Source organism: Marmota flaviventris, chromosome 5 (assembly GCF_047511675.1).
Source record: "Marmota flaviventris isolate mMarFla1 chromosome 5, mMarFla1.hap1, whole genome shotgun sequence".
Classification (NCBI taxonomy): Eukaryota; Metazoa; Chordata; class Mammalia; order Rodentia; family Sciuridae; genus Marmota; species Marmota flaviventris.
The window spans coordinates 103,315,362-103,341,333 of NC_092502.1; the positions used below are offsets into that span (position 1 = coordinate 103,315,362).

At 41.9% G+C, this 25,972-nt stretch overlaps 1 protein-coding gene across 1 annotated transcript in view; it reads left to right on the forward strand.

Annotated features, from left to right (window-relative positions):
* The window catches only part of Arsb (arylsulfatase B), a 180,664-nt gene extending 178,069 nt beyond the window's left edge, over positions 1-2,595 (forward strand). The window contains exon 8 of the mRNA XM_027927721.3: positions 457-2,595. Within this exon, the coding sequence (XP_027783522.2) occupies positions 457-722 (266 nt within the window). The 3' untranslated portion in view covers positions 723-2,595. The remainder of the gene's footprint in view (positions 1-456) is intronic.
* Positions 2,596-25,972: the final 23,377 nt, after the last annotated feature.

The following is a 25,972-nucleotide window of genomic DNA, read 5'->3' on the forward strand; positions in this document are numbered from 1 at the left end:
TCTAATATATTTTACAGGGACATTTTGTAAATGGTAGTAAGATGGCTAAGGCTGTGATGCAGTTAAACAGTGCTTATAATGGGGAGGGGGTGTTCTTGGTATTTGCAGCTAGGTAGATCATTTGGAACTGTCCTGTGGAGTGTAGAACATTCTAGCATCACTGGCCCATGTCCAGTAGACACCAAGAGCACCGTCACCCCCCAATCATGTGACAACTAAAAATTCCCCCTCACAAATGTGCACACATTTCTAGATGTCCCTGGTAAAAAAGCAGCAAGACATGTCTCACTAAAGCACCAAATCAGATTCTGAAATGAATCTAGATATAGCACCAAGCACCACATCTTTTTCAGATATCCGCACCCACAAGCCAGTACAGCCTTGTCCCCAGAGTTTCCCCAAGATTAGCAGTTGCCTACAGTGCTTCCCCAGTAAATGATTTTGTTTCTTTGCCAGGCTGTGGTGCGTGGATCCCACCACCAACTCAACACAACATTTCTGAAATACCCTCATCGGACCCACCAAGCAAGACCCTCTGGCTCTTTGATATTGATCGGGACCCGGAAGAAAGACATGACCTGTCCAAAGAACATCCCCACGTGGTCAAGAAGCTCCTTTCCCGCCTTCATTTCTACCAGAAGCACTCAGTGCCTGTACATTTCCCAGCGGAAGACCCCCGCTGCGATCCCAAGGGCACTGGCGCATGGGGCCCCTGGATGTAGGATGTCGGGAGGTTGGAATGCATTTCTCTTGCAACCTGGACCTCAGTTCTTGAATCATGCAGCCTCTTGTCCCACTTGTCCTCCCACTCCAGGTTCACCTGGCCCTTCTAGTGCTCTAAACCACACCACGGAGTCCAGTATCAACCCTAGTGCATTTAAGAAGCTGATTAAATCTGGAATGCTCCTGCCATGGGCTGGAGCTTGTGTCTGCAAGCAGGGGTGGCTGGGTTCATCTGCTCTTGCTAAGCTCCGGGACAGCTGGGAACTTGACATGGGAAGTTCTCATTGAATCCTAGAAGCTGGAGCAGCTGGCTCTTGTTGCCTAGCAAGTCAGACAGTAGATTTCCCTCTGCCAATAACCAGTTTTATTGGAGTGACTCACATTTCTTATAACGAATGAAGGGAGCAGACAAATTGTTAATGGTTCTTTTGGCCGGGAGTTCTGTCTGTCTGTGAGAGATCTTGCTCAGGCCTTCCATGAGAATGACCCCCCTCGGCTCACCCCTCAATTACTCATCTCATCACCAGCATAAGGCCCACTTCACTAAGGTCAACACAGCAAAATACCAACACCTTGGTTTTGGTTTTTACAATAAAGAAATTTTTTTTAATACTATTTTTTCCCCCCAGCCATTGCTCATTCTGTCTAGACTTCCTGTCACCTCCAACTGTGACTCTTTACCTGCCATTCCTTTTGACTTCAGTGTCCTGTGGGAAGGCCACTTTACCACTCCACTCTGAGCTCTCCTGAGTTTTGGAGCAATGCTGAGCCTTGCCTTCCTTTTGCCTATAATACTAAAGCCAGAGCCCTGCTCAGAGAAGGTAGCCAGGTTGCTCTGTGGTCATGCCCAAGGGGGACCCAGGAGAGGGCCAGGTGGAAGATGCATGGGTCCATGGCATCTGTCTGCTAAGGTTTCTCCTTGAGTTGCATGGAGGTCATCATCAATATTGTGACTTTAACTCCTGATATATAACAAGTTGCACTGCTATTCCTGAGGAGAGACTTGTAATACTATCTTACTCTATAATATATCGAAGTAAGACTATTGGAAGGATATGGTGCTAGAACTAATGACATTTATTATCTTTACCCAACACCTGGGTTGGAAAAGACCTGGCCAAAATGTCCCCAATCACCCCAAATCCTGTGGCAGATAGTAATAACTAACTGAGCCTGAATGTTACCCCTGCATCCTTCCAGTCCCAGGGCTGCAGGTAGCCATTAGTATTCTAAGATTGGAGGTCACCACTATTTGATACCTGTTTGTTCTCCCTATTGTACCCTCAAAAGCTGTCCCCAGTTCCAGTTCCTTGTTTGCTGTGTATACTGAGGATGTTCTATAGTCAAAGAATTTAAAGAATTTTAAGGAGTACTTTTAAAAATCTATCATTTGAGATTTTATTTTATCCAGGATATAACAAAGTCTCATTAGATTTTCTGATTCTATACAAGGAGATGAAAAGGTTCATGTCATTATTAGTGTATTAATGTTACTTCTTTCCAAATTTGCTTACCTTTAAAGAAGATTTTGTTCATTTGTGAGCTTGTTTTTCTTTGTTACTACATGAGTCTTCCAGATTTGAGGGACAAAATAAAAATAATCATTTTAAATTAAATGATTTAAAATAAGTCAGCTGTGGATATGGGGCTCCTATTGGGATGATGAAAAAGTTCTGCATTGGGGTAGCAATGACGGCAGCACAACATCATGAACCCCCTCAATGCCACTGAATTGTATACTTCAACATGGTGAAAACGGCAAATTTGATGTTATGAAGACCTTATCACGATTTTTTAAACTTGCCAATTTTATAGTTCATGAATTATACCACAATAAATCTGTTACATAAATAAATAAATACATGAAAATTATCACAGTGAAAAAAATGTGTCATACTTTGCCCTAAGATTATACACTATAAAGTAAGGTGTTGGAGAGAGGTCAAAGAAGAGGTGGAGCAAAAACAAAGCACTAATGGAGAGTATCACCCTGACCATCAATTGCCCTTATGATCACCAAGGACAGGTAGATGCAAACAGCTGTGTAACAAATTATCCCCAAATTTAGCAGCTTAAAATAAAACACTTTTATTTTTTTATACATAAGATGAGGGTCAGAAATCTGAAGTAGATAAGCAGGGTGGTTGTGACTGCTGGTCTTTTTGACTCAGTAGTCAAGCAGTTGAGCAGGGCTGTGGTCACCTGAACGCTTGGGTGGAGTTGAAGGCTTTACTTCTGAGATGACTCACCAAGGTCTTGGCTTCAGGCCTCAGTCCCTTGATACATGGGCATCACCGTAGGCTGCTTAAAGGTCCTCAGATGGGCAGATTATTTCTAGCAGAGCAGGGAATGTGGAGAGAGAGAGCAAGCAGGGGGCTAGAATGCGTTTTATGACCTGGTCTCCACAGTCGTATACAGCCCTTGCTGTTGGGATGTGGTAGGACCCTTAGTAGGTAGAGCCTGGTGCAAGAAAGTTAGATTATAGGAGGCACGCCTGGAGAAGAATTCTGGAACACTGGTCCCATGACTTCCTCTCTTTTGCTTCCTGGCCACTGTGAGGTAGGGGCGTCTGACACACTTCATGATGTGCGGCCTTGACACAAGACCCAAAATAGTGGGCCAGCAACCGTGGACTGAAACCTCTAAAACAGTGAGACAAAATAAATGTTTCCTCTTTATAAGTTGATTTGTCTCATGTATTTGTTTCAGTGACAGAAAACATGACTAACATATAATTAAAAAATACTAATTTTTTGTTTTTGATTTTTTTGAGTGTTTGCTATATACCAGTCAGTGTACTGAGTTGAGAGGATTAAAAATAACCAGAGGTGATGTTTGTAAAGATCAGTCCTTTTTTTTTTCCCCAGTATTGGAGATTGGACTCAGGACCTTGCTGATGTTGTACAAGTGCTTTACTACTGAGCTAAATCTCCATCCCCTATTCAATCTTAATTATAGGAGGATTACTTTGTTTTCATCTCTTCCATTTTTTCAATATCCAGTCTTTATCCAAACATAAATTATTTAAATTAAGAAAATAAAAAAGGAAGAATTATTTTAGGTCTTTTGACAAGGCACATTGGACAACTAACAAGTGTCCATCAACAGGAAAATGGGATATATAAATAGTGGAACACTTTTCAGTTGTAAAAAGGAACTGAGCTCAGGAGGCTGAGGCAGGAGGATCCAAAGTTTGAGGCCAGACTACAACTTACTGAGACCCTGTCTCTAAATAAATAAATAAATAAATAAATAAATAAATAAATAAATAGAAAGGGTTGGGGATGCTGGTCAGTGGTAGCACACCTCTGGGTTCAATCACCAGTGCTACAAAAACAAAAATAAGAAAGAATGGAATTCTAATACACTTTACAATATAAATTAACTTTGAAAACATCAAACATCGTGCTGCATCAAAGAAGCCAGACAAATGGCCAGTATTGTATGACTGCACTATTATGAAATAGGCAAATTTGTAGAAACAAACTAGATTAGAGGTTACCAGGGTCCACGGAAGGGGAGAATAGGGAGTTTCCTTCCGTTCATCATGGGGTGATAGAAAATTTTGGAAATAAGGGTGATGTTTGTACAACATGGTGAATATGGTCAATGCCACTAAATTGGTTGCAGTGGCAAATTCTATGTTATCTGTGCATATCTTATCTCAATATAAAAGCAAACACATGGTGGGGGGAGTGCATCAAGAAATTCTGAATTGGGAGAGAAGAGAGCATCAGAAGAAAAAGTAGCTGGGCTGAAGGGCTGTAGCCTATGTTACGGAAAGTAGCTGCACTTTAATTTCTGATATAGATTGGACTTCCAGGTAAGACAAAAACTAATCAATGGTGATGGAAGTCAGCATATTTGTTTCCTTTGTGGGAGGGGAGATTGGCAGAGGAGGGGCCAATAACCTTTTGAGGTTCAGAACATCTTACCCTGGATGATCTCTACATGGGTGTATGCTTATGTCGAAATTTGTTGAGACATTCTTGTTACTTACTCTACAGTTTATATCACATATGAAATTTAAAAGTACTTTTAAATAAAAACACCTGCCCTTCGAGTTAAATGAATGCTACAATATTTATCTTTTTGTTTTGACAACCAAAATGGGCTTATAAACACAACTGTTTGTAAATAAACATTTTCAGTGCTTCAGGGGAATTCATTATTTGAAGAAACTTTTTTGAGAATCCATTGGTAAACACAAGTTTAGGTCTTGTATTTTCAAAGCCTAAATGCATGGATTTAGATTTCCTAAGTTGAGCCTTCACTGTTCAGGTTTTCTTGATGGGTTCACATGCATATATGAGGGTCTGGCAGAGGAGGATCAGAGACCAGGCAAGCCATACCAACATATCTGGAGGTGGAGCCTCGCTGCCCGAGTTGTTTTCAAAAGTGATTCACATTGCAGAATGTATTAGAATGTCATGCCCTCTTATGGCTAAAAAAAAATCCAGTATAAAATAGTATAATGCTAGTATAAAAAATATTTTATATAAATAAACATAATGTATAAATATTGTGATATTTTATAGTATATATTATATAATATATTTTACATATTGCATATCATATGTAATATATATTATATATAATATGTGTTTATATATAAAATAATATATTCTAGTATAAAAAAATATTCCAGTATGCCATGTTTTGTATATCCATTTATCTGTTGATGTGCACTTGAGTTATTTCTCTGATGTGCCTTATAAAAAGATATTACAATCTAATTCTTTACTGTAATGCTCTTTCCAGCCTGATGTAAGAATCTTCTGGCCAATATATCGACTAAGTATATTAAAATTGTTCTTATCCTCTGCAGTGATCACTTGAACTTTAAAATCCATTTTTTTTTTTTTTTGTTTTGTCCAAGTAGAGAATAGCCATGGTTTGTAGATTGGTTCATTTTTAGGATGTTGAAAAGCCAGTCTGTTCACCCTGACCATCACCCTTATGATCACTAAGGACGGTAGGTGCAAACAGTCTAGAAGCAGTCACTACCTGCCTTTCACCTTTGCCCTGTTGCCATGGGAGACACTCACCTGAATGGCACCTCCCTGGGGCCCATTTAGAAAACTAGAGACATTTCATTCTTAAAGTAATTCACAAGAGGAACCAATCATTGGTTTCCAGATAGTTCAAAACCTTTATTACTTTTCTAACAAAGGCGTTAATACAATATCACTGTAACAATTTTTTTAAAAACAGAAAACATACAACAAAAAATTAATCCATAAACTACTACCTACAGACAGCTCCATTGACCTTTGACACCTCTCTGTAAGACAGCAATCAAGTGGTGCCTTCCTAAGTTTGTCTTTGTGCCCAGATGAGTTCTCACTAGAGATTTAAGGTGGTAGATAAATAAAGTGTCACCTCTTCAGGAAATCCTGATTTTAATCTTATTAATGAAGTACAGATGTTCCTAATATATTTACTCCCCAGGTCTGGGGGTTAACACACACACTCCACCACCTGCTTGCTTTCCTCCATGAGCCTCCAGAGGGGGTCTGGCCACAGAGGGGCCAGTGTGATCAGTCAAACCAGCCAGCCAGGGGTCTGGCCTCTAGTTCAGATCAGAGTCTAACAGAGTCCAGCAGAGGAGGTAAACACACACCTTCCTTCCTCAGGTAAACAGGTAAGTAATTTACTGAGTTTTTGTTTAATTCAATGAATCAAAACTTAGATTTGCTGTTTGTAGGTAATATGCATTGGAGGTGAAGATGGGATACAGATGCCAGGCATGGTATACCTCCCCAAAACAGAGGAAGAGGGTGCATCAGAGGAGACCCTGCTCCTAGGATGCTCACCAACCATGGAGCTCAAAGGTCAGGGGGCAGATAGGAGAAGGTCCCAGGACAGGGCCTGAAAGAGGAAGGGCTTTGTGGAAGGGCTCTCAAGTTGGACATGTATTGCTTCCAGCCTAGTAAGAAAATTCACATTATTTTTTTTTTTTTTAACATCCTGAGCACAGTGAGTTCTTGTTACAGAAATCCTTTCTAAAGTGAAAACCTTTGATTAGAGCAAGCTTTGAATCTGTGAGGGAAGTTGCTGGTGGGATTTTAACAGGTTATTCTTTGGTTCCCATAGAACATCTGGGTTTCTCGGTTCTTAGGCCACAGCTTGAGTGAAAGTGTTTAGGTTTATGACATACAACTGATGGAAATATGTGTCCCGCCCCCACTACGAGGATTCAGGACTCCTGGACATGGAGAAGGGTCTTTCTCAGTGAGGCCTGCAGTGCACTATATCTGAGGTCCAGTGGGAATCCTGCCCTACCAAAAAAGCCACTGAAGCTCACAGGGCTGGAGGAACCCCAGTAATCCCCTCAGCCTCACAGGACATTCTAGGTCACTCACAAAGGCCCTTTCACTGCTGGAAGTCAACATGGAGCTTATCCTTACATTCTTCACTAGAATAAGTACTCCAAAGCCACGCTGTTTAAGATTGCCATAATGAAGGGAAAACAGTATCACTGGTAATCATAAAAATGCAGACAATGAATAAAAATTGCTCTCAAACTTGGAGTAGAAACTATTTCTAGTAGAAGAAAGAGAATTGAAGAGTGAATAACTTTTGCACTAAGTGACTCAGTGTCACCAATGCCAGGTCTGTGACTTGGCAACACTGCCTGGAGCCAAGGAACCTCCCAAGGGCAGAGACAGCCTACTTTGGGTTCTGGGTGGTGCCTTACAGTGACTGGTAACCTCACTTCCTAATGTCACCACTGCTCCTGTGCCCTCCATTCACCATTTTCTTTAAGAAGAGTAACAGCTGCACTTTTTTCCTAACAGTTTGTTTTGGTTGTGCACTAGAAATCCTAAAGCAAAGGCAGGATTCTAAATGAGTGAAATATATAAACACAATAGGAAACCAACATACACTTCTTGCAATACGGTAGAAAATCACAGAGGATCCCAGGAAGGCGGAAGACAAGAAAGCCAATAAACAAGTTGTGGGGGCAGCAATACACTGAGATGGGATGTTTGGAAGAAATAACTCAATAGTGAGAGGAGAAAAAAGAAACAACATGGAAAGTTTCTGGATTAAGGATTTCCCTGATCCCGGTTCTAATCCCCTTTCCCTAGTTTAATTTCTGGGATTATGATCTCTGGTCCCCTGGATCATAAGGCTCCCTTCCCAATAGACTCAGTGTCAATGAGGCCTGGGATTTGCTCCTATTCTGCCCCACCTAGGTGTCCATGTGGGCTTCATCTGGCTCCAATTCTCCACAACCTCTTTGGATTCTGATTTAGCCCGTCATGTACTCCATATCTTGCTAACTACAGAAGCAGGGGGAAGGACTAAGCTTTTTCGAGAACATACTATATGCCAAACACTGATGACTTTTCCAAACTAAAAACTTACCTATTAGGTAACTGTTTTTTGCTTTTTTTTTTTTAACTCAGGGACATTCAACTTCTCAGCCACATCCCCATCCCTATTTTGTATTTTTATTTAGAGATAGGGTCTCACTGAGTTGCTTAGTGCTTTGCTGTTACTGAAGCTGGCTTTGAACTTGTGATCCTCCTGTCTCAGCCTTTCAAGCTGCTAGGATTTCAAGTGTGCACCACCGCACCCAGCTGTTTTTGCCATTTTGCCATTACTCTCCCATGAAGTCAGTAAGGTAGTGAGTTGGAATTGCAGCCAGACTTCTTTTAACCCAAAGCCTCCACTTTCTATTGTGCTCCTCTGCATATTAGGACCCCCTTGTCCCTTCCTTTCCTTCCCTTTGTCCTGCATCTCTAAGAACAGAACATAATCTGTAAGAAGTCCTGTTTTTGCATTTTCCCCAGGGAGCCTGTGGTGAGTGACAGTCAAAGCTAGAGTTTAAGAACATCAGCATCACAGAGGCTTGTGAGGAACGGGGAGCAGGGGAACCCGGGAGTGGACTGATACTGCATTTAGCCAAGAAGCAATTACAGCTGAAAGTACAAAGGAGTGGGATGGAAAACCCAACTGGGGGCTTCCAAAATAGAAAAAAAATTTTTTTTTGAAAATAAAATTTACTAATGTTTTTCATATACTTCATATGAAAATCGCCTTCCCACAGACAGGCCACAGAGGTTGTTGACCATCTGTGCCCTCATCTCGGTGGAGCAGGGACAAAACATAGAGCACATGCTGATCTGGAAGAAAGGTAAGGTTTACAGGTGGATTCTTGAAGCTCTCTCTGGCTACAGATGATAGTGCTGGCTTGAAAATGAATTGAATGTGAAGCTAGTTCTGTGGCCAGTTGGCATCCAACCCACCTGGTTTTTAATCTTCAGTTGGCACTAGTTACCATCTTGTTGATTCTGGAGGAGGAGCAGGTTGTTCCTCTGAGGAGCTCAGACTACTCCCCTTCATGGAAAGTCAGCAGGACCTCATTCACCCTGTGTGGTTATAGAAGCTCTGAGAGGAGGAATAACAAACACCTCAGCTAGGTGGCATATTTTAAGAAGTTCTGTTTGTACTAATTGATATCTAGGTGTCAGGATGAATGGAGGTAAATCAGATGCTAGCCTGCATATGTAGACTTTCTTGTAAAGAATATTGCTTAATGTCAATCATCAGTAGTGTAAGAGATCAGGCCATAACAAAGCCTATCAACTTCATCAAAAAGCATATATATGGTGCATACACTTGTAATCTCAGCTACTTGGGAGGCATACACCTGTAATCTCAGCTACTTGGGAGGCATACACCTGTAATCTCAGCTACTTGGGAGGTGGAGGTAGCAGGATCCCAAGCTGGAATTTGGAAGCCAGCCTGGGTGACTTAGCAAGACTCTATCTCAAAATAAAAAGTAAAAAGGATTGGGGATATAGCTCAGTGGTAGAGCCCTTGCCTATTATATGAAAGGCCCCCATACCACCACTATATATATATATATATATATATATATATATGAAAATATGTTTTTATGTATCAGACTATATTACTTGCTTTACCCCTAAAAGTGGTAACTTCACTTCTAGATGTTTCAGAATGTCTCAGTAGAATGTCCATCTTTAGCAATATTGAACACTACTATCCTTAATCCTTAGGATTTGAAGGAAAACCTTTACCTAGGGAGGATTTGGGGGCTTGAGTATGCAAATCTTCTATCTTAAAACTAGAAAATAAAGAGTATTACTTTGTGAGGATCTCTCCTTGAAAAGAGGAACAAATACTATGTTTAGATTCAGACAGTATGTTTTGGTTTGAAATGCTCTGTAAATTAAAGAAGTCTCTATTGGTGAGCATGGCTTGGGTAGAGAAATGCTTTGATTTCTAGTTAGCTAAATGTTGTTGCCTTAAGTAAAAAGTTACATAGTTGAGCCATAACTTTTACTGGTGGGAAGAGAAATGCCATCAAAAGGTAAGTTCTTGCTTCTTGGCAACAGTCCTGGGGAGTCAGCTCCTGTAAACAGAAGCTGAGCTAGGGCTGCCCTAGACTTTGCTGGTGATGGCCCCAGCACAGGCCACCTACTTAACATGCAGAGCCAAGCCAAGGTCCTGCTAATCCATCCCCAGGTAGGGGAAATGGACTGTCTCAGGCAGAAAGGGCAGAATGGAGGAGCAAGCAGTTGGCGCCATCAGCCTTTCCTCTTTGGTTACTAAGGTTTTACACATGATCTCACCAGTAACTTGAACTTGACCTTGTTTTTACCACAGTTTTGTTGTTGTTGTTGTTGTTTGTTTTTTAGTATTTTTTTAGTTGTTGATGGACCTTTATCTAATTTATTTATTTATGTGCGGTGGTGCTGAGAATCGAACCCAGTGCCTCACACATGTGAAGCAAGCACTCTACCAATGAGCCACAACCCCAATCCCTACCAGCAGTTAATTTAAAATTTAAAAATTCTTGCTGACTTGTCAGACTTAAAGGTATTACATTATTTTCATTGCATTTCTTTCCCTGCCTGTAGACTGAACTTTCCTACATATTAGTCACTGTCTCTTTTTTTATTAGCCTTTTGGCCCACCCCCTACTCCCCAAATCTCCCTGGCCCTATCGTAGAGGGGTAAGAGTGGACAGGTAGCTGAGAGGATAGTGCAAGGGAGGCCAGCCTTTGGGCCTGACCTACTATCTGTAGGGCCTCCAAGTTCAGATGATACATCTGAGTGGTCACCTGCCTCTGCTTTCTATTCAATCCATGCAATGGTGCAGGAGGTGGGACAGTAAAGAGGTGGAAGGGAAAAGACCAACTCCTTCTCCTTTCTTATAGACATGTCTAAACTGAGACTTGTACGCCCTCTGATAATAATAGAACACTAATAATCTGGGGCTCCTTCAAAGTGTGCTGCTCCTTTAATACTGCAATATTCTATTAGAATAGGTCCCAGGGTGGAGGGTTGGAGAACTGGAGAGGGATCGTCATGGGTACTGCCTGTTTTCTCCTGTGATTCAAGGTCTACAAGTCTGGTCCCAGCTGGCACACCTAACTTGGCAGAACAAAAGCCCTGCTGACTGTCCTTCTTAGAAAGCAGGATAATAGCAACTTGTTCCTTACAAAGCATACCCCTTGGTTTGATGCTGTGCTCACCCCAAGAGCCATATTTCACCCACTCCACACAGACTCCCTGAGAGGAGTTCTGGCAACCATAGCTGTAACTGCGACAGTGGTTTGGTACTTTAGGGGCCTTTCTATGTGGGCCAGCCCATCCTGAGTTTGGATTTACTCTGAGACCCCTGAAGTCCCTTTCTTCTTAAGGGAACCTAAGGGGAAGTGGTCATTGCCCTCTGTATAAATGCCTTATTAAAAATGAAAAGTTTATCACACTTTTAGCCTTTCCCTTCCCAGAATAAATAATCTGTCTTCCTTCAATCTGGCCTCTGTACATTTCTCAGCCTCTGCAAGGCTTCTGGGCCTTAAACATGCTGGTCCTATGGCCCAATCACTCTTCTCTTTTCTCTTGGCTTGGCTGACTCACCCTTTACGTCTAAACCTAAAGGCCCTCTCTGGGACAGTTTCCCTAGCCTGCTGAGTCAGAACTGGGTGTACCCAACTTGCTCCTCTGGTGGGAGTGGACATCACCTTGTTCTGTGGTATGTCTCATGTCTGGATCATTTAGTGGAATATCTGTCTCATATTCCAGTTCCTGGCACTTAATTCTAGCAGAAAGAGTGTTCAATTTGTTGAATTCATAGAACTTACCTATCTTTCAATTATAAGATGACATTTTAGTCCTGGATTTCAAAGCCTGGCCCTTGCTTCAAACCCTTCCTTCCTACTTGCGTGTGGAGTTGACTCTGCCCCCACAGTGGCTCTGCAGTGCGGCCTGTTCCAGAGAAGTCTGTATCTGGAGGCTTGGCTGTCTTCAAAGGCCCTGTCGGTCTCTGATGGAAGGACTTGTGCACCTTCGTCAAAGCAGGGCAAACCATTACACTCTCCAGACTCCTGAGGCGACTTTTGTTTACCCTGGGATGTCCTCCAAGATATCAGCTCATGGCTTCAAACACTTTTTATGGTCTCCATATTTGGATAGACTCAGATTTTCCCCTTCATCTTCCAACCATTCCCTAAGATTTTCCTCCTTTATTTGTTCATGCTTTATTACAAATGCTTTTCCATGTGTGATTTTTCCCTACAGAAAACTGGCCTCTAGCTCATACCAAATGAGGAGATAAGTCTTACAAATGCCAAGGACTAGCTGCAAAGGGCAGATGGCATGTTTCCTGGTGCTGTTTGGTTATCAACTACTCTCTTCAAAGGTTTTCTCCTTTCACACCGTGGGAGTAGATGGTTTCAGGGGGATTAGATACAATGAACTAGTGGTATCCTTGAGGAAAGTGAAGTCAGAAAAAAAATGTTAAAGATACAAGTTGGGGTCAATAGAGACACAAGTTTAGTCGTCTGGGTGCAGATGAGGACAGACTGCATCTTGGTGAAAAGTATAAGGCACAAATGTGTCCAAGATTTACACATTTACATTTTTTGAGTACCTACTATATATGCCAGTGTCTGGCACATTATTAACAGAGAGGCAACGCATGATCCTCACGCTCAAGGTGCTCCCAGTCTGTTAGGACAATGAGAATACAGAATGGTGGGTGTTGTGTACAGGTAGGAGGCACAGATAGGGGCAGCAGAACAATTCCGATGGTACTTACTTTTGGTGACCTGGTATTGCTGGTACTGACATGGCAGTAGGACATAGGAACCCATTTTTTAAAATTTCTATCTTCCAAAAAAGAAAAAAAAAAATCTAAACCTAATGATCCCAGATGTCTTAGGTAGTCATGAAGTTTGTTTAAGATTCTGATATTTTTCTCCCAGCTGTCCTTAGGAGTCAAGAAAATGGTCCCCACACAATGCACCCTGCCCACCCTAATTATCTATTGCTGTGTAACTAATTGCCATAAAATTACATCTAGGAAAAAAACACAATTATTTATCCCAGTTTCTGAGGGCCAGAATTCAAGTGTGACCCAGCTCAAGGGCATAGTGATACAGCCATCTCAAATAATTATTAGGTGAGGGGTGGGCAGGATCCAAGAGAGCAAGAGCACCCACCACACAACCCTGATCATTTGTTACTTCATCTCTCAGAAATGACACCCCTTACTTCTGTCACATCTACATATTGGAAGTCAGTCACTAAGTGCAGCCCATACTCAGAAGATAGGATTCCTTAAGGGTATATATAAACACCAGGGGGAACTGGGGTCAATCTTCAGACTGCCTACTGTGCCCCTCCACCCCAATCCCATTCTCCTCCCTATCTCATTGCTCTTCTTCCCAATTCAGGATGTGCTTATGAAAAGGACTAGTGATTGCCTCCCTCTTTTGTGTCACTAGGAGTGTGGAATATCCATAAATCATTATAGGCCATGATGATGGATGTGCTTCTTGTAACGGAAGCACAAGCCCTCAGCCGTGCCAGCACACCCTCCTAGAGAGGCCAAAAGCCAACGCTGTTGCACTGAGGAGACAGGCAGATTTAGAAAGAGGTCACTTCTGAAGCAAGTGGCTAGAGGGGAGCTCTTCTGTAAAATAGGACTTGAAGCCTATTCCTTGATGCTACTAAGTAGTCTGGTTGGGACTCAGAAAGTGATATCACAAAGTGTGGTACTCTGGCATGCTGAATACTTTGAGCTGGAGGAAAGGGGCTCAGAAGCAATATCTTCCTGACCTTCTCCTGCCTGCTCCCTCCCCCAAGGCAGGCCATAATCATTAGAATCCCTCTTCCCCAAGGTGAGTCATTTGGGGGTGGCTTTCCCCTAAAGCCAGCCGTAAAATCTAGAGGACATGGTGGCACACACTATAATCCCAGCTACTTGGGAGGCAGGAGGATCACAAGTTCAAGGTCAGGCTAGGCAAAACTTAGACCCTGTCTGAGAGAAAGAGAGAGAGAGAGAGATCTAGTAGTATTTCTCCACCTTTTGGTGTAAGAGCTTCTGTAAAAAATATTCTCTGACTTAGGTTGTCTGATAGTAGGTCATAAGACACTTATTTAGAATGGAACTTGCCTCATACTGGGAGGAAGTAAGCCTGGCCACACAGAGAGGAGGAGAAGAAGATGAACCGATAGGTGTTGCTGACCCCCCACCCCCTCATATCCCCATTAGATCACACATTTGTGTCCAATCACATTTCTACATTGCTGTCCATTCTCCATCAAACCTCATCATAAAAACAGTTTCCCTGAGTCTTTGAGTCTTCAATTCTGAAGTCTCCAGTGTCACATTAAACTATGTTTAAAGAAATCCATGATGCTTTTCCCTTGTCCTTTGTTATAAGGCATGTTGGCTGTGACCCTTATGATAGGGGAACAAAGGTATACCCCATTTAACCCCCATGTCTGTCATTTTCTAAAAATGCTTGCAGTGAAGGCTCAGGACTGAAGATCTGTCTTCTAGAAGAGGACAGTGTCTGCCCAATCTCAGGGCCCATATGGTCACAGAAGGTGTGTTAGTTAGCTTTTAGTCACTGTGACTAAAATATCTAACAAGATCAACTTAGAAGAGGAAAAGTTTGTTTTGGCTCATAGTTTCGGGTGTTCAGCCAACTCCATTGCTCTGAGCCCAGGGTGAGGCAGAACATCATGGCAGGAGGGCTGCGGCACAGGAAAGCTGCTCTGTCCATGGCAGCTGAGGACAGGAGAGAGAGAGACATAGAGACAGAGAAGGAGGAACCAGGGGGGCAAGATATAATTCCCCAGGGCACAACCCACCCACCGCACCCCCGCCCCCTCCCCACCCCGTGACACCTCCAGTTTCACCTGCCTAAAGTTACCACCCAGTTAGTGAGTTAGTCCATCAAATGGATTAATTCACTGATTAGGTCACAGCTCTCATAGTTCAATCATTTCACTTCCTGCTCACATAGGAGCTTTAAGTGGACACCTCATATCCAAACCATAACAGAAGCCAAACTGCCCTTGGTCCATTCCCCACCTTCCCCTCTACACATAGCCACCCCCCAGCTGCTTCCTGGCTCTGTAATTCAACGTGCTCCTCTCAGCCCCAGGTCATCACCGTCTTCTGTGAGCTCTCTGCTGGCTCCAGGTAGTCCCTGCCTCCATCTTAGCTGGGACACAGTTAAGGTATAACTCCTCCCTAGGGACTGGGAGAGGGCCCTGGTTATTTTAGTGTTCAGTATCAAACCCCACAGTTAGCAGGTCACATGGGAAAGCAAAAGCTGTTATAACATAATGTCAACTGATGATTCTAACTTACCACTTTCACGGAAGGTATCCCTATGCATGCACTATTCTAATTAAACCAGCTTTCTTCTAGTCATCCAGCTGATTTTCCAATGTGGTAAAGAGGCAGAACTATGATGAGAATCAAATGCACTTTAGTGAGGTGGGGCCGTGCAATTGAAGAGGTTAGTCCCTAGATGAAACCATTAACAAAGAAGGAAGGATCTGGCAGAATTAGAGCAGTCAACAGTGAAGGAGAGAAAATTGACAAGGACATGGCACAAAAGACTGTTCAAAAGAAGGCAATTTGAATATCAAAGATGGAACAGAGGCCCTCAGGAAACTAATGAAACTCTTGAATGTTTTTGCAAAAATATTTCTCTTTATTTTCCTGTCTTTGAATACAAAATGAAGGAAGACGTACTGTGTATCATGTCATACTATCAAACTGCTAAGGCAAAAAAAAAAAAAAAGATTCATTCTTTTTCTAGATTGAGAGTACAATCATACACATCCATTTTGTAAAATTGCTAAAATATATTTTTATGATTTTTAGCTGTATTGAAGATGCACTTCTAGCTAGGCCCACCACACCACCACCACCACTATTTACCATGACATTTTCGATGAGCTTGGCAGTGAGGGAAGGGATGCGGGGTTGAAGGTAGGTCTAGGGAAGAAGAAAGGATATTTATTTATGTATTTAGTACTGGGGATGGAACCCAGGGCCTCATGCATGCTCGTCCCTAGCCCTGGGAAATCACTTTAGATAGCAGCATCAGGTAACAGGATGTAGTATGTTGTCTCAGTTGTCCCCCAGAGATTCAAAGCTGAGGTCAAAGGATGAAGAGCACCCACACATTCTGAAGAGAGGAGCTAAAGGAAGGGCATCAGCTTGCTAAAGAGAACCTAGGGGTTCATGAGAAGGTTCTGTGAAGAGAATTTGTAAGAGGAGCAAGCTTTGCCTTTTCCCTCCATTTCCATTGAGAAGGGGGCCCAAGAGAACCTCCAGGTAGGGGGTTCTTGCAAAATGGGGAGGCAGACTGTTCTTACACTTCACAAAAGAGAAGCTTGTTGAGTGGGAAAATACTTTGGCCTGTGTAGTGGTGCTGTCAGATGAACACCAGGGATCTTGGGAGAGCTTACCACAGTCTCCTTGCCAAGTCTCCTGGAGTCGTGGGGCACAAAGACAGGCGCCTGACTGTCAGGGAGCTCTGAAAGCTGGAGGCTAGATGGAGCCCAGTGGCAAGGTGAAGGGAAAGAGGGATGCAGGGTGGAAGGTGCTTTTCTGCTTCGTTTTTGTTGTTGTTGGCGGTGGTGTTGGTGGTATTGGTGGTGGTGGTATTGGTGGTGGTATTGGTGATGGTGGTGGTGGTGGTACTAGGGATCGAACTCAGGGGCACTTCACCACTAAGTTACAACCCTGATCCTTTCTATTTTTTTTTTTTTTTTTTTTTTTTTTGTTGTTGTTGTTGTTTGTTTAATTTTGAGAGAGGATCTCACTACATTCCTGAGGCTGGCCTTGAATTTATGATCCTCCTCCCTCAGCCTTCTGAGTCACTTGGAATACGGGTGTAAGCCACTGCACCTAGCTGTTTCCACCATCTGAAAGTATCAAAAAACAAAACTGCAACCCATAGAGTTTGGAGATTGAATTGACTTTTATTTGTGATCCCAGAATCAAGCACATTCCATAATTTCAGTCTCCTTCTGATGAGCCGAGCAGAGGAGTTTGGCTTTGTAGGCAGAAACAGCCAAAGAAAGCAGAGAAGGGAACAAATCACAGATTGATGAGCACCAGATTACTTTAGGTGACTTTCAAAGCAGAGGGGACTTCCTTATCAGGCCAGCTAAAACTAACTTGCTAGGGGATTTGGCTGTTATCTCTCTCTCTTCTGGGTTCTGGGAAGGTTGGGTAAACAGCAGCTGTTGGTGATGTGGAACTTTAGCATGAGTGACTCTATTTTGGATTGGTCTGTTGCAGCCTACTGAAGGAGCTCAGTCCAAATCAGTGCCCTCCTAGACATTTTATTTAACTAGAGATTAAAGATGAATGGGTTCTCATGGGCCAAGTGATAGACAGAGTTATCAGACCAGTGTTCAAGTTGCAAAAAGGATATGAAAGGCAGAAATGGCATTGGATCAAGGAAGGAAACTGTGACTATCAAGTTAGGTGTCTCAAAAATAAAATTTAAAAAGTAGGGGTGCTGCTGATGTAGCTCAGAGTTACAGCTCTTGCACAGCATGCTTGAGGCTCTGGGTTCCATCTGCTGGTACTGGTAAGCAAGAAGAAAAGAAAAGAAGAAGAGAAAAAAGGATTATTGAGGGTTTTAGCCCCTGACTTTAGTGTGAAGCCCTAGCCCTGGTGTTGTGTTTAACATTAGTTTAACATTAGCCACACAAACTCTGGCCTATGGTAGGTAGATCTGAGACTTAGATCCAATAGATGTTGTGGCCCCCATTCCACGTCTTCATCAAAGAACAAAGGAGATAGATATGGGTGCAGACAAGTGATTAGTGGAGGGCCGGAAAGGTTATAGTTTACTGCCTTCCCAGTGGGTGATGAGGATGGTGAATAGCAAAACCATCTTATGGTTCAAAGTGTTTGTATAAACATCTCACTAAAACAACAAGCCAACCAGGTCTTCTGATGCCAAATCTGGGTACAGCCCCCAGGTTCTCTATTACTCTTGGCTACCCTGACCTAGTTCTTTCACCTCCGTCACTTCACGCAGCTAGATCTTCCACAAAGTAATCTTTACCCAAACATTAGCCCAAGTGAACACATAGGAGTTTTCACAGCTTGCAATGGCTTGAATGTTTGAGACCCTCCAAAATTTAGGTTGAAACTAAGCCCCAATGCAGCAGTAGTAAGAGATGGGGCTTTAGGAGTTGATTAGGCCCTTCCCTTAAGGATGGAATTAGTGTCTTATAAAAGGGCTAGAGGGAATTAGCTAGGCCCTCTTTGCCCTGTCTATCACCAGGTAGCCGGGCTGGAGACCTGAGTTGGGTTCACAAGAGCTGGCTGCACCAATAACTTAGGAAAAGAGCAAAAGAAGCACACAACAGACAGAAATACCTTCTGCTTGCAGGAATCAGGGACAGCTCTCGACCTTACAGGTCCATTGGAAAGAGAGAGTGAGCCACCTGAAAATCCTCTATTTCTTGGGGAGAAAGATATTTGAGAAAGTTCAACCCAAATAAGGCAAGGAATTGGGTTTCAGAAGGTTTCTTGGTGATGTCCTGCTGTCAGCAGATTTAACTGACATCTCGGAAAGCCACACCCATCTCAGGTGCTGTGTGGGATCAAAGGCCGAGCAAGCAAAAAGGACCCATATGTCACATAGTCCAGTCAGAGTAGCAACATCAGTCCAATCCTCTCACACGCTCAAATGCTCACAGCTCACACACACAGCCAATGGCTGGCTCACGATACCTGTCTTCTCTGCCATTTGGGGACACAACATTTGTCCCCTTTAGAGGACTGCCGCAGTCTGGCTGGGCACAAAATCACGAGCCACCACACAGCTTGTAGATTCAAACAGCAACTCTTTATTCCCGAACTCACACCAGCCGTCTACAATCACGTTCTGGGGAAGTCCACGTTCTCTGCCCAAATCCACGTTCTCTGCCCAAATTCACCTCCACTGGGCTTCTATCTCCAAAATATATTGTCTGAATCCCGTGAGAACTCAAGGGGAACTCAGGCAGCAGGATACGCCCTATTCCCAGGAGGAATAATCTTAAACCTTAAACCTGGAACCTAAACTGGGAACGCCCTAAACACGATTTATCTTAAAACCGGGAACACCCTAATCTGCCTTGGTCCTTGAGCAAGGTCACCTACATTCAATGTCGCTGCAACATGTCAGCAACATGGGGTACGCTGGCAAGGAAATTGTCATACCTACTTGGCTAATGGCTCCCAGCATCTCCCCCCTTCTGATTAATTAAACAACAAGCAATGTGGCTTAAGGACCGTGTCTGGTAGGTTGTCCAATTCAACATATGGTTCTTACCCGTCATCGGAAAACTGACCTTTAGGCGTCAGCCTCCTGTCTTAGGTTGATACCACTGCAATTGAATCATACCCGTCACTGACTACCGGTACAGCATACAGCCATACTTGTGGATAGGTCTATGCACCAGTGGGGGGGTGAGGTTCTTTGCCTCACCTCTGTTGGCCCCCAAATTTGGCCTTGGTGCCAGTGGGGGAGTGAGGTTAATGTGGCTTATGGACCGTGCCTGGTAGGTTGTCCAATTCAACATATGGTTCTTACCCGTCATCGGAAAACTGACCTTTAGGCGTCAGCCTCCTGTCTTAGGTTGATACCACTGCAATTGGATCATACCCGTCACTGACTACCGGTCCAGCATAAGCCATTGGCCCCCAAATTTTAGACCATCACTAGCAGAAGGGAGGAGGATACAGAAATGCCACGACACCAAGCCAATTGAAGGCTCCTTGGGAAAAAATTGCATCACTGGTGACACCATCAGCAAAGATATGTCAGCACTACCACAATTAACATGGGGTGCGCTGGCAAGGAAATAAAAATTGCATCACTAATGACACCATCAGCAAAGATATGCCAGCATTAACACAATTCGCTGCACCAAACGATAGTTACATAGTCCAGGCAAGTTCTGCAAGCAGTTCAAAGCAGAGGAATCTATCAATATGTCCATTTCCTCCCAAAATCCGTTTCCTCCCAAAGTAAGTTGACTCTTTGATTGAGCATTACTTGTTGAGTTCTTCACCGGCACTGGGATGGAGATAGGAATTCTGGCAATGATGCTAAAGAGACATTATCCTGAAAAGAATTATTAAATATAATGAAAAGGAAAGGTGAAAGTAAACAAACAGATCTGTTAACCTACTTTAAAAACAATCCTTAACAGCTGTTTACCTAATTTAAATTAGTAAACAAACAGATCTGTTAACCACCTTTAAAAACAATCCTTAACAGCTGTTTACCTAATTTAAATTAAACCATTTAAATCACATGAATAAAAAAAATAATAATAATTCGGATCCATTTTTTCATGAGCGCTCCTCATATAAGAAATATGGACATACGCACATACAGACATACAACACAAAACACAAGAGTGTACATAAACGTACAACACATAAGAAAATAGTAAAGGCCTTGTAGCTTTACCTAGGTGAAATCTCCATTGCAATGTTTAAAAACTCCACAGTCAAAAAATAAAACTGATCAGAAAAACATTAACCTAGGTTTGAGCTCAAAAAATAAAAATAGAACCTTATGATGTGGAAAAATGCAATAATAAAATAGCTATTGAAAAAAGCATCCTGGTTAATCACTGTCGCAGATGTAAGAATGGCCAAGCTGGAGTTCTGGATATCAGCTGTTATGGATTTGAGTCAAATCATCTTCTTTTCGATCTGTAGAGACTGTTTTAGTTAATCTCTCTGGAATCCAAATGGGCTGCTGTTCTCCCTGTGGAAAAACACAAACAGACCCCCGACTCCAGACAATCACTGGGTCAGGACCTTTCCATTGTCCTGTTAGAATATCTTTCCAAAGTACTTTAGGCTTATGTACATTTTTTGGATACATATGTCTTTCCGCAGCACTAAGTCCTGATGAATCCAAATTTAAAAAGTTTAGAGTAAAAAGCGTTATTTTAAGTTTATCTTTGGGGGATATATACCCCTTTCCAATTCCCTCTTTTTGCTTTAATAAGTATGTTTTAATAGTTTGATGAGCTCTTTCAACTATGCCTTGTCCCTGTGGATTGTATGGGATTCCTGTTATATGAGTAATACCAAATGATGAGCAAAATTGTTTAAAAGAGGTAGAGGTATAGCCAGGACCATTATCAGTTTTTAACTGTTTAGGAACGCCCACAGTGGCAAAATTTTGTAAGCAATGAGCTATAACATCTTTAGTTTTTTCTCCGGCATGAAGGGAGCCCATCAAAAATCCAGAAGAAGTATCGACTGTAACGTGTAAATATTTTAATTTTCCAAATTCTGGCAAGTGTGTGACGTCCATCTGCCAAATATGGTTAGGTATCAGTCCTCTAGGATTGACTCCAAGATTAACTTGTGGTAAAAATGTCACACAATTTTGACATTGTTTTATTATATGTCTGGCTTGTTCCTTAGTTATTTTAAAACGCTTTTGTAAAGTATTAGCATTAACATGAAACCTTTTATGAAAATTTGTAGCTTCTTCAAATGTAGAGAAAATATGTATGTCATGTGTAGTTTTATCTGCTAAATCATTGCCTAAACTAAGGGCTCCAGGCAATCCTGTATGTGCCCTAATATGTCCTATGAAGAATGGATCTTTTCTGTCCCAGATTAGACTTTGTATAGTGGAAAACAAAGAGAAAACAGTAGAAGAAGGGGAAATCCTACCAGCATCTTCAAGAGATACTATAGCATTAACTACATACTGACTATCAGAAAATAAATTAAATACAGAATCTTTAAACATCAAAAAGGCTTGTAAAACTGCATTAAGCTCTACCTTTTGAGCTGATTGTTTCGGTACTAAAAATGTAAAAGTTCGATCTGGGGTAACTACTGCTGCTGTACCATTATTAGACCCATCAGTGAATATATTTGGAGCATTCATGATAGGTGTTTTTCTTGTCATTTTAGGAAAAACTACAGGATGCTTAGACCAAAAACACAACAAAGGATTAGATGGTAAATGATTATCAAATGAAACATTAGATTTACACATGATTATTGCCCAAGTATTTAACTCATTAGCTAACTCATCAATTTGATCCATAGTATATGGAGTAATAATTTTATTGGGAGAAATTCCAAACACTCCCTTCGCTGCTTTTATTCCTTTGAGTATTAATTGTCCTACAGCCTCAGGATACCTAGTAAGAATAGTGTTAGGAGAATAAGATAAATGTATCCATAATAATGGACCTTCTTGCCAAAATACTCCTGTAGGAATATTTTTTGTTGGTAGTACAATAAATAATAAAGGCAAACTTATATCAATTCTATCCAAATGCATATTTTCCATATATGTTTCAATAATTTTTAATGCCTTTCTTGCTTTAGGAGTTAACATGCGGGGTGAATTTGGATCTGATGGACCTTTTAGAATATCAAATAAAGGTCCCAATTCTCCTGTTGGTATACCTAGATAAGGCCTTATCCAATTTATGTCTCCCAATAACTTTTGAAAGTCGTTAAGTGATTTGAGTTGATCTACTCGTATTTGAATTTTTGGTGGACGGACCATGGTTGAGGATAATAGAACTCCTAAATAATTAATTGGAAAATTTAATTGTACTTTATCTATTGCTATCTCTAGATTATAATTTTTTAATAAGTTTGTAAGTGTGGCATAACATTCCAGCAATATGTTTTTATCTTTATGTGCCAATAATTCATCATCCATATAGTGAAATATTTGTAGTTCAGGATTTTGATTTCTAAGTGGCTGGATTGCTTTGTTAACATATATTTGACACATAGTTGGACTGTTAGCCATCCCTTGAGGGAGTACTTTCCATTCATATCTCTGATCAGGACCTTCATGATTTAATGCAGGGATAGTAAATGCAAAACGTGGACTATCCTTGGGATGAATTGGAATTGAAAAAAAACAATCTTTAATATCTATAGCTAAAACATGCCAGGTTTTTGGCAAAGCAGACAATTGAGGAATCCCTGATTGAGCAGGTCCCATAATAACCATCTCATTATTAATGGCTCTTAAATCTTGCAATAATCTCCATTTACCAGATTTCTTTTTGATGACAAAAATGGGAGTATTATGGGGAGATATGGAAGGTTGTATATGTCCTTCCGCTAATTGTTGTTTGACCAGATCATGGGCTACTTGTGTCTTTTCTTTAGTCAGGGGCCACTGAGGAACCCACACTGGTCTTTCTGATTTCCAAGTAATTTTGATTGTCTCAGTGGCCCTTTCTGAAAATCCAACCCATGTCTGTCTGTTCCTTGATCTATTTGTACTGGTGCTGCTATACCTTGCCCTTGTTTTCCTAATCTTTTTTCTTTCCTAAAGCCTTGTCTAGCCCTAGTAGTGGGCGAATTAGGATTGATGTTATTTGTTAATGTCAAACCTAATTGATCTAGGACATCTCGTCCCCATAAATTTATAGGAAGATGATCCAATACATATGGCTGTATAGTTCCTTCACATCCTTCAGGATCCTTCCAATCTAATATCATAGAACTTCTATGGGGATTAGTCGCCACTCCTAGGCCTCGAAGCGTTTGAGTGGCTTGTTGTAATGGCCAATGTTTTGGCCATTCTTGACGAGAGATAATGCTAAGGTCAGCTCCTGTGTCCAGTAGCCCATTAAACTCATGACCTTGAATATTTAGTTTTAGCATTGGGCGAGAATCTAAATTTAAAGACAACATAGCCCAATCTACACCTGTGGAGCCTAATCCCCTGGAACCTCTTTCTACACTATGACTAGGAAATTTATTATGTAGGCTGGGTATTATTAACAACTGTGCTATTCTATCTCCAGGTGAAATTACTGATAATTTTTATTTCACCTACATAATCGGGATCAATTACCCCAGGACTTATCATAAGTCCTTTTAATGTAGATGAACTACGTCCCAGTAATAAGCCTACTGTTCCTTGGGGAAGAGGTCCTTTTACTCCTGTGGGAATGATTTGAACTCCCATCTCTGGAGTTAATACTGCTCTGGCAGAGGCGCAGATGTCCAACCCTGCGCTCCCTCGGGTTTGTCTGATGAGGGATTTAATGGACAATGTGTCCTGGGCACTACCCTGATGGTGTTGCTGGGATCCTCCACTGCCCCGTATATTTGTGGTTGTGGGCCCCGGAGCATTGGGCCCCCCTGTCCGTTTTTTGGCAATGGAGCCTGATGCCTTTCTCCACGATATCTTGGATAAATACCTGGTCTTTGTCCGTTTTTTGATAAGGGAGTACCTTCTATGGTGGTTTGAGAACGGCATTCATTAGCCCAATGTCTCCCTCTACGGCATCGTGGGCAAATACCCGGTATTCTATTCCTTTGATACCTACTTTTGTTAAACCCTCCTCCTATGGGGCAATTCCTTTTAAAATGTCCTGTTTGTTCACAATCATAGCATGTTTTTGGCCTGGCATCTAAAGCCTGTTGTACTGCAGCTGCCAAGACTTGCCCTTGTTCATTAATATCTCTACATAATTTAATATATGTGTTTAAATCTTCATGTCTCCATGGTCTAATAACCTCTCTGCAGCAACGATTTGCTTGGTCATAAGCCAGTTGTTTTATTAATGGCATTGCTTGTTCTGTATCCCCAAAAATTTTGGCAGCCGTTTGAATTAGCCTATCTACAAAGTCAGCGTAAGGTTCATTAGCTCTCTGTATTACCTTAGATAGCTGACCTTGTAAATCTCCATGTCCTTGTAAAGTCTTCCATGCCCTAACTGCGTCTGCAGCAATTTGTGCATATATAGCAGGATCATATTCAATTTGTTGCCGTTGACCCTCATAAGGTCCTTTTCCTAACAACATATCTAGATTTCTTTGAGGGTAACCGGCTGCTGCATTTCGCCTAGCTGTCTCCGTGCAAAATTCCTCATTGGCAACCTTCCATAACAAATATTGTCCTCCATTTAGTACAGATTTACACATGCTAGCCCAATCTGCTGGCGTCATGTCCAAGTTAGTAATGGACTCGACCATGCTTACCGTGAAGGGAGCTTGGGGGCCATAGGTTGTTACAGCCTCCTTTAACTGCTTCACTGTTTTAAAATCTAATGCACGGTGAATTCGCTGCCCTCCAGCCTGTTCAAGTACAGGGCATGCTAATCTTTGAGGTCCTGTCTCAGGATCCCATTTATCAACTACGGGGTTTGAGGGCCACTCAGCTGTCTCCATCGGTGGGGCTGTTGGTTGAATTACGCCCTCTTGTGATAAAACGGAGTTAGTAACAGCCTCCTGTTGTGGCCTTTTTCCTAACAACCCCTTTTCCTTTAAATTTTCTTCCTCTGTCTGACTAGCTCGAGAGACCTTCTCTTTTGCTTGATCTAAAATGTCTTTCTCCATGGTCTGAACCTCTAACAATTTACTTAACATCTTTTCGGTTTGTTTTTTACTAATTTCTAATCTACTATAAAGATAACGCAACCCAATAAGATAGCACAAAACAAAGCCGAAACTGAATGAAACAAAAACGGAATAAAAAATCATTGTATCAATTTTCTCTTCCTCAGTGCCGACAAACTTCAAACCTTTAGTCAACCATTTTTTCCAGTTTGCCTGAGAAATTTCTAGGGATAGGCAGCTTGAAACAAAAACAAGATAAATCAAAACAATAACACATTGTTTTTTGAATTGGTCACCCATTATTTCGCTCTTCCTCAGGGGCGAGCAATTTCACTTACCTCTAAACTTCAGAAGTTCCCCGTACGGGCCACCAAATGCCGCAGTCTGGCTGGGCACAAAATCACGAGCCACCACACAGCTTGTAGATTCAAACAGCAACTCTTTATTCCCGAACTCACACTAGCCGTCTACAATCACGTTCTGGGGAAGTCCACGTTCTCTGCCCAAATCCACGTTCTCTGCCCAAATTCACCTCCACTGGGCTTCTATCTCCAAAATATATTGTCTGAATCCCGTGAG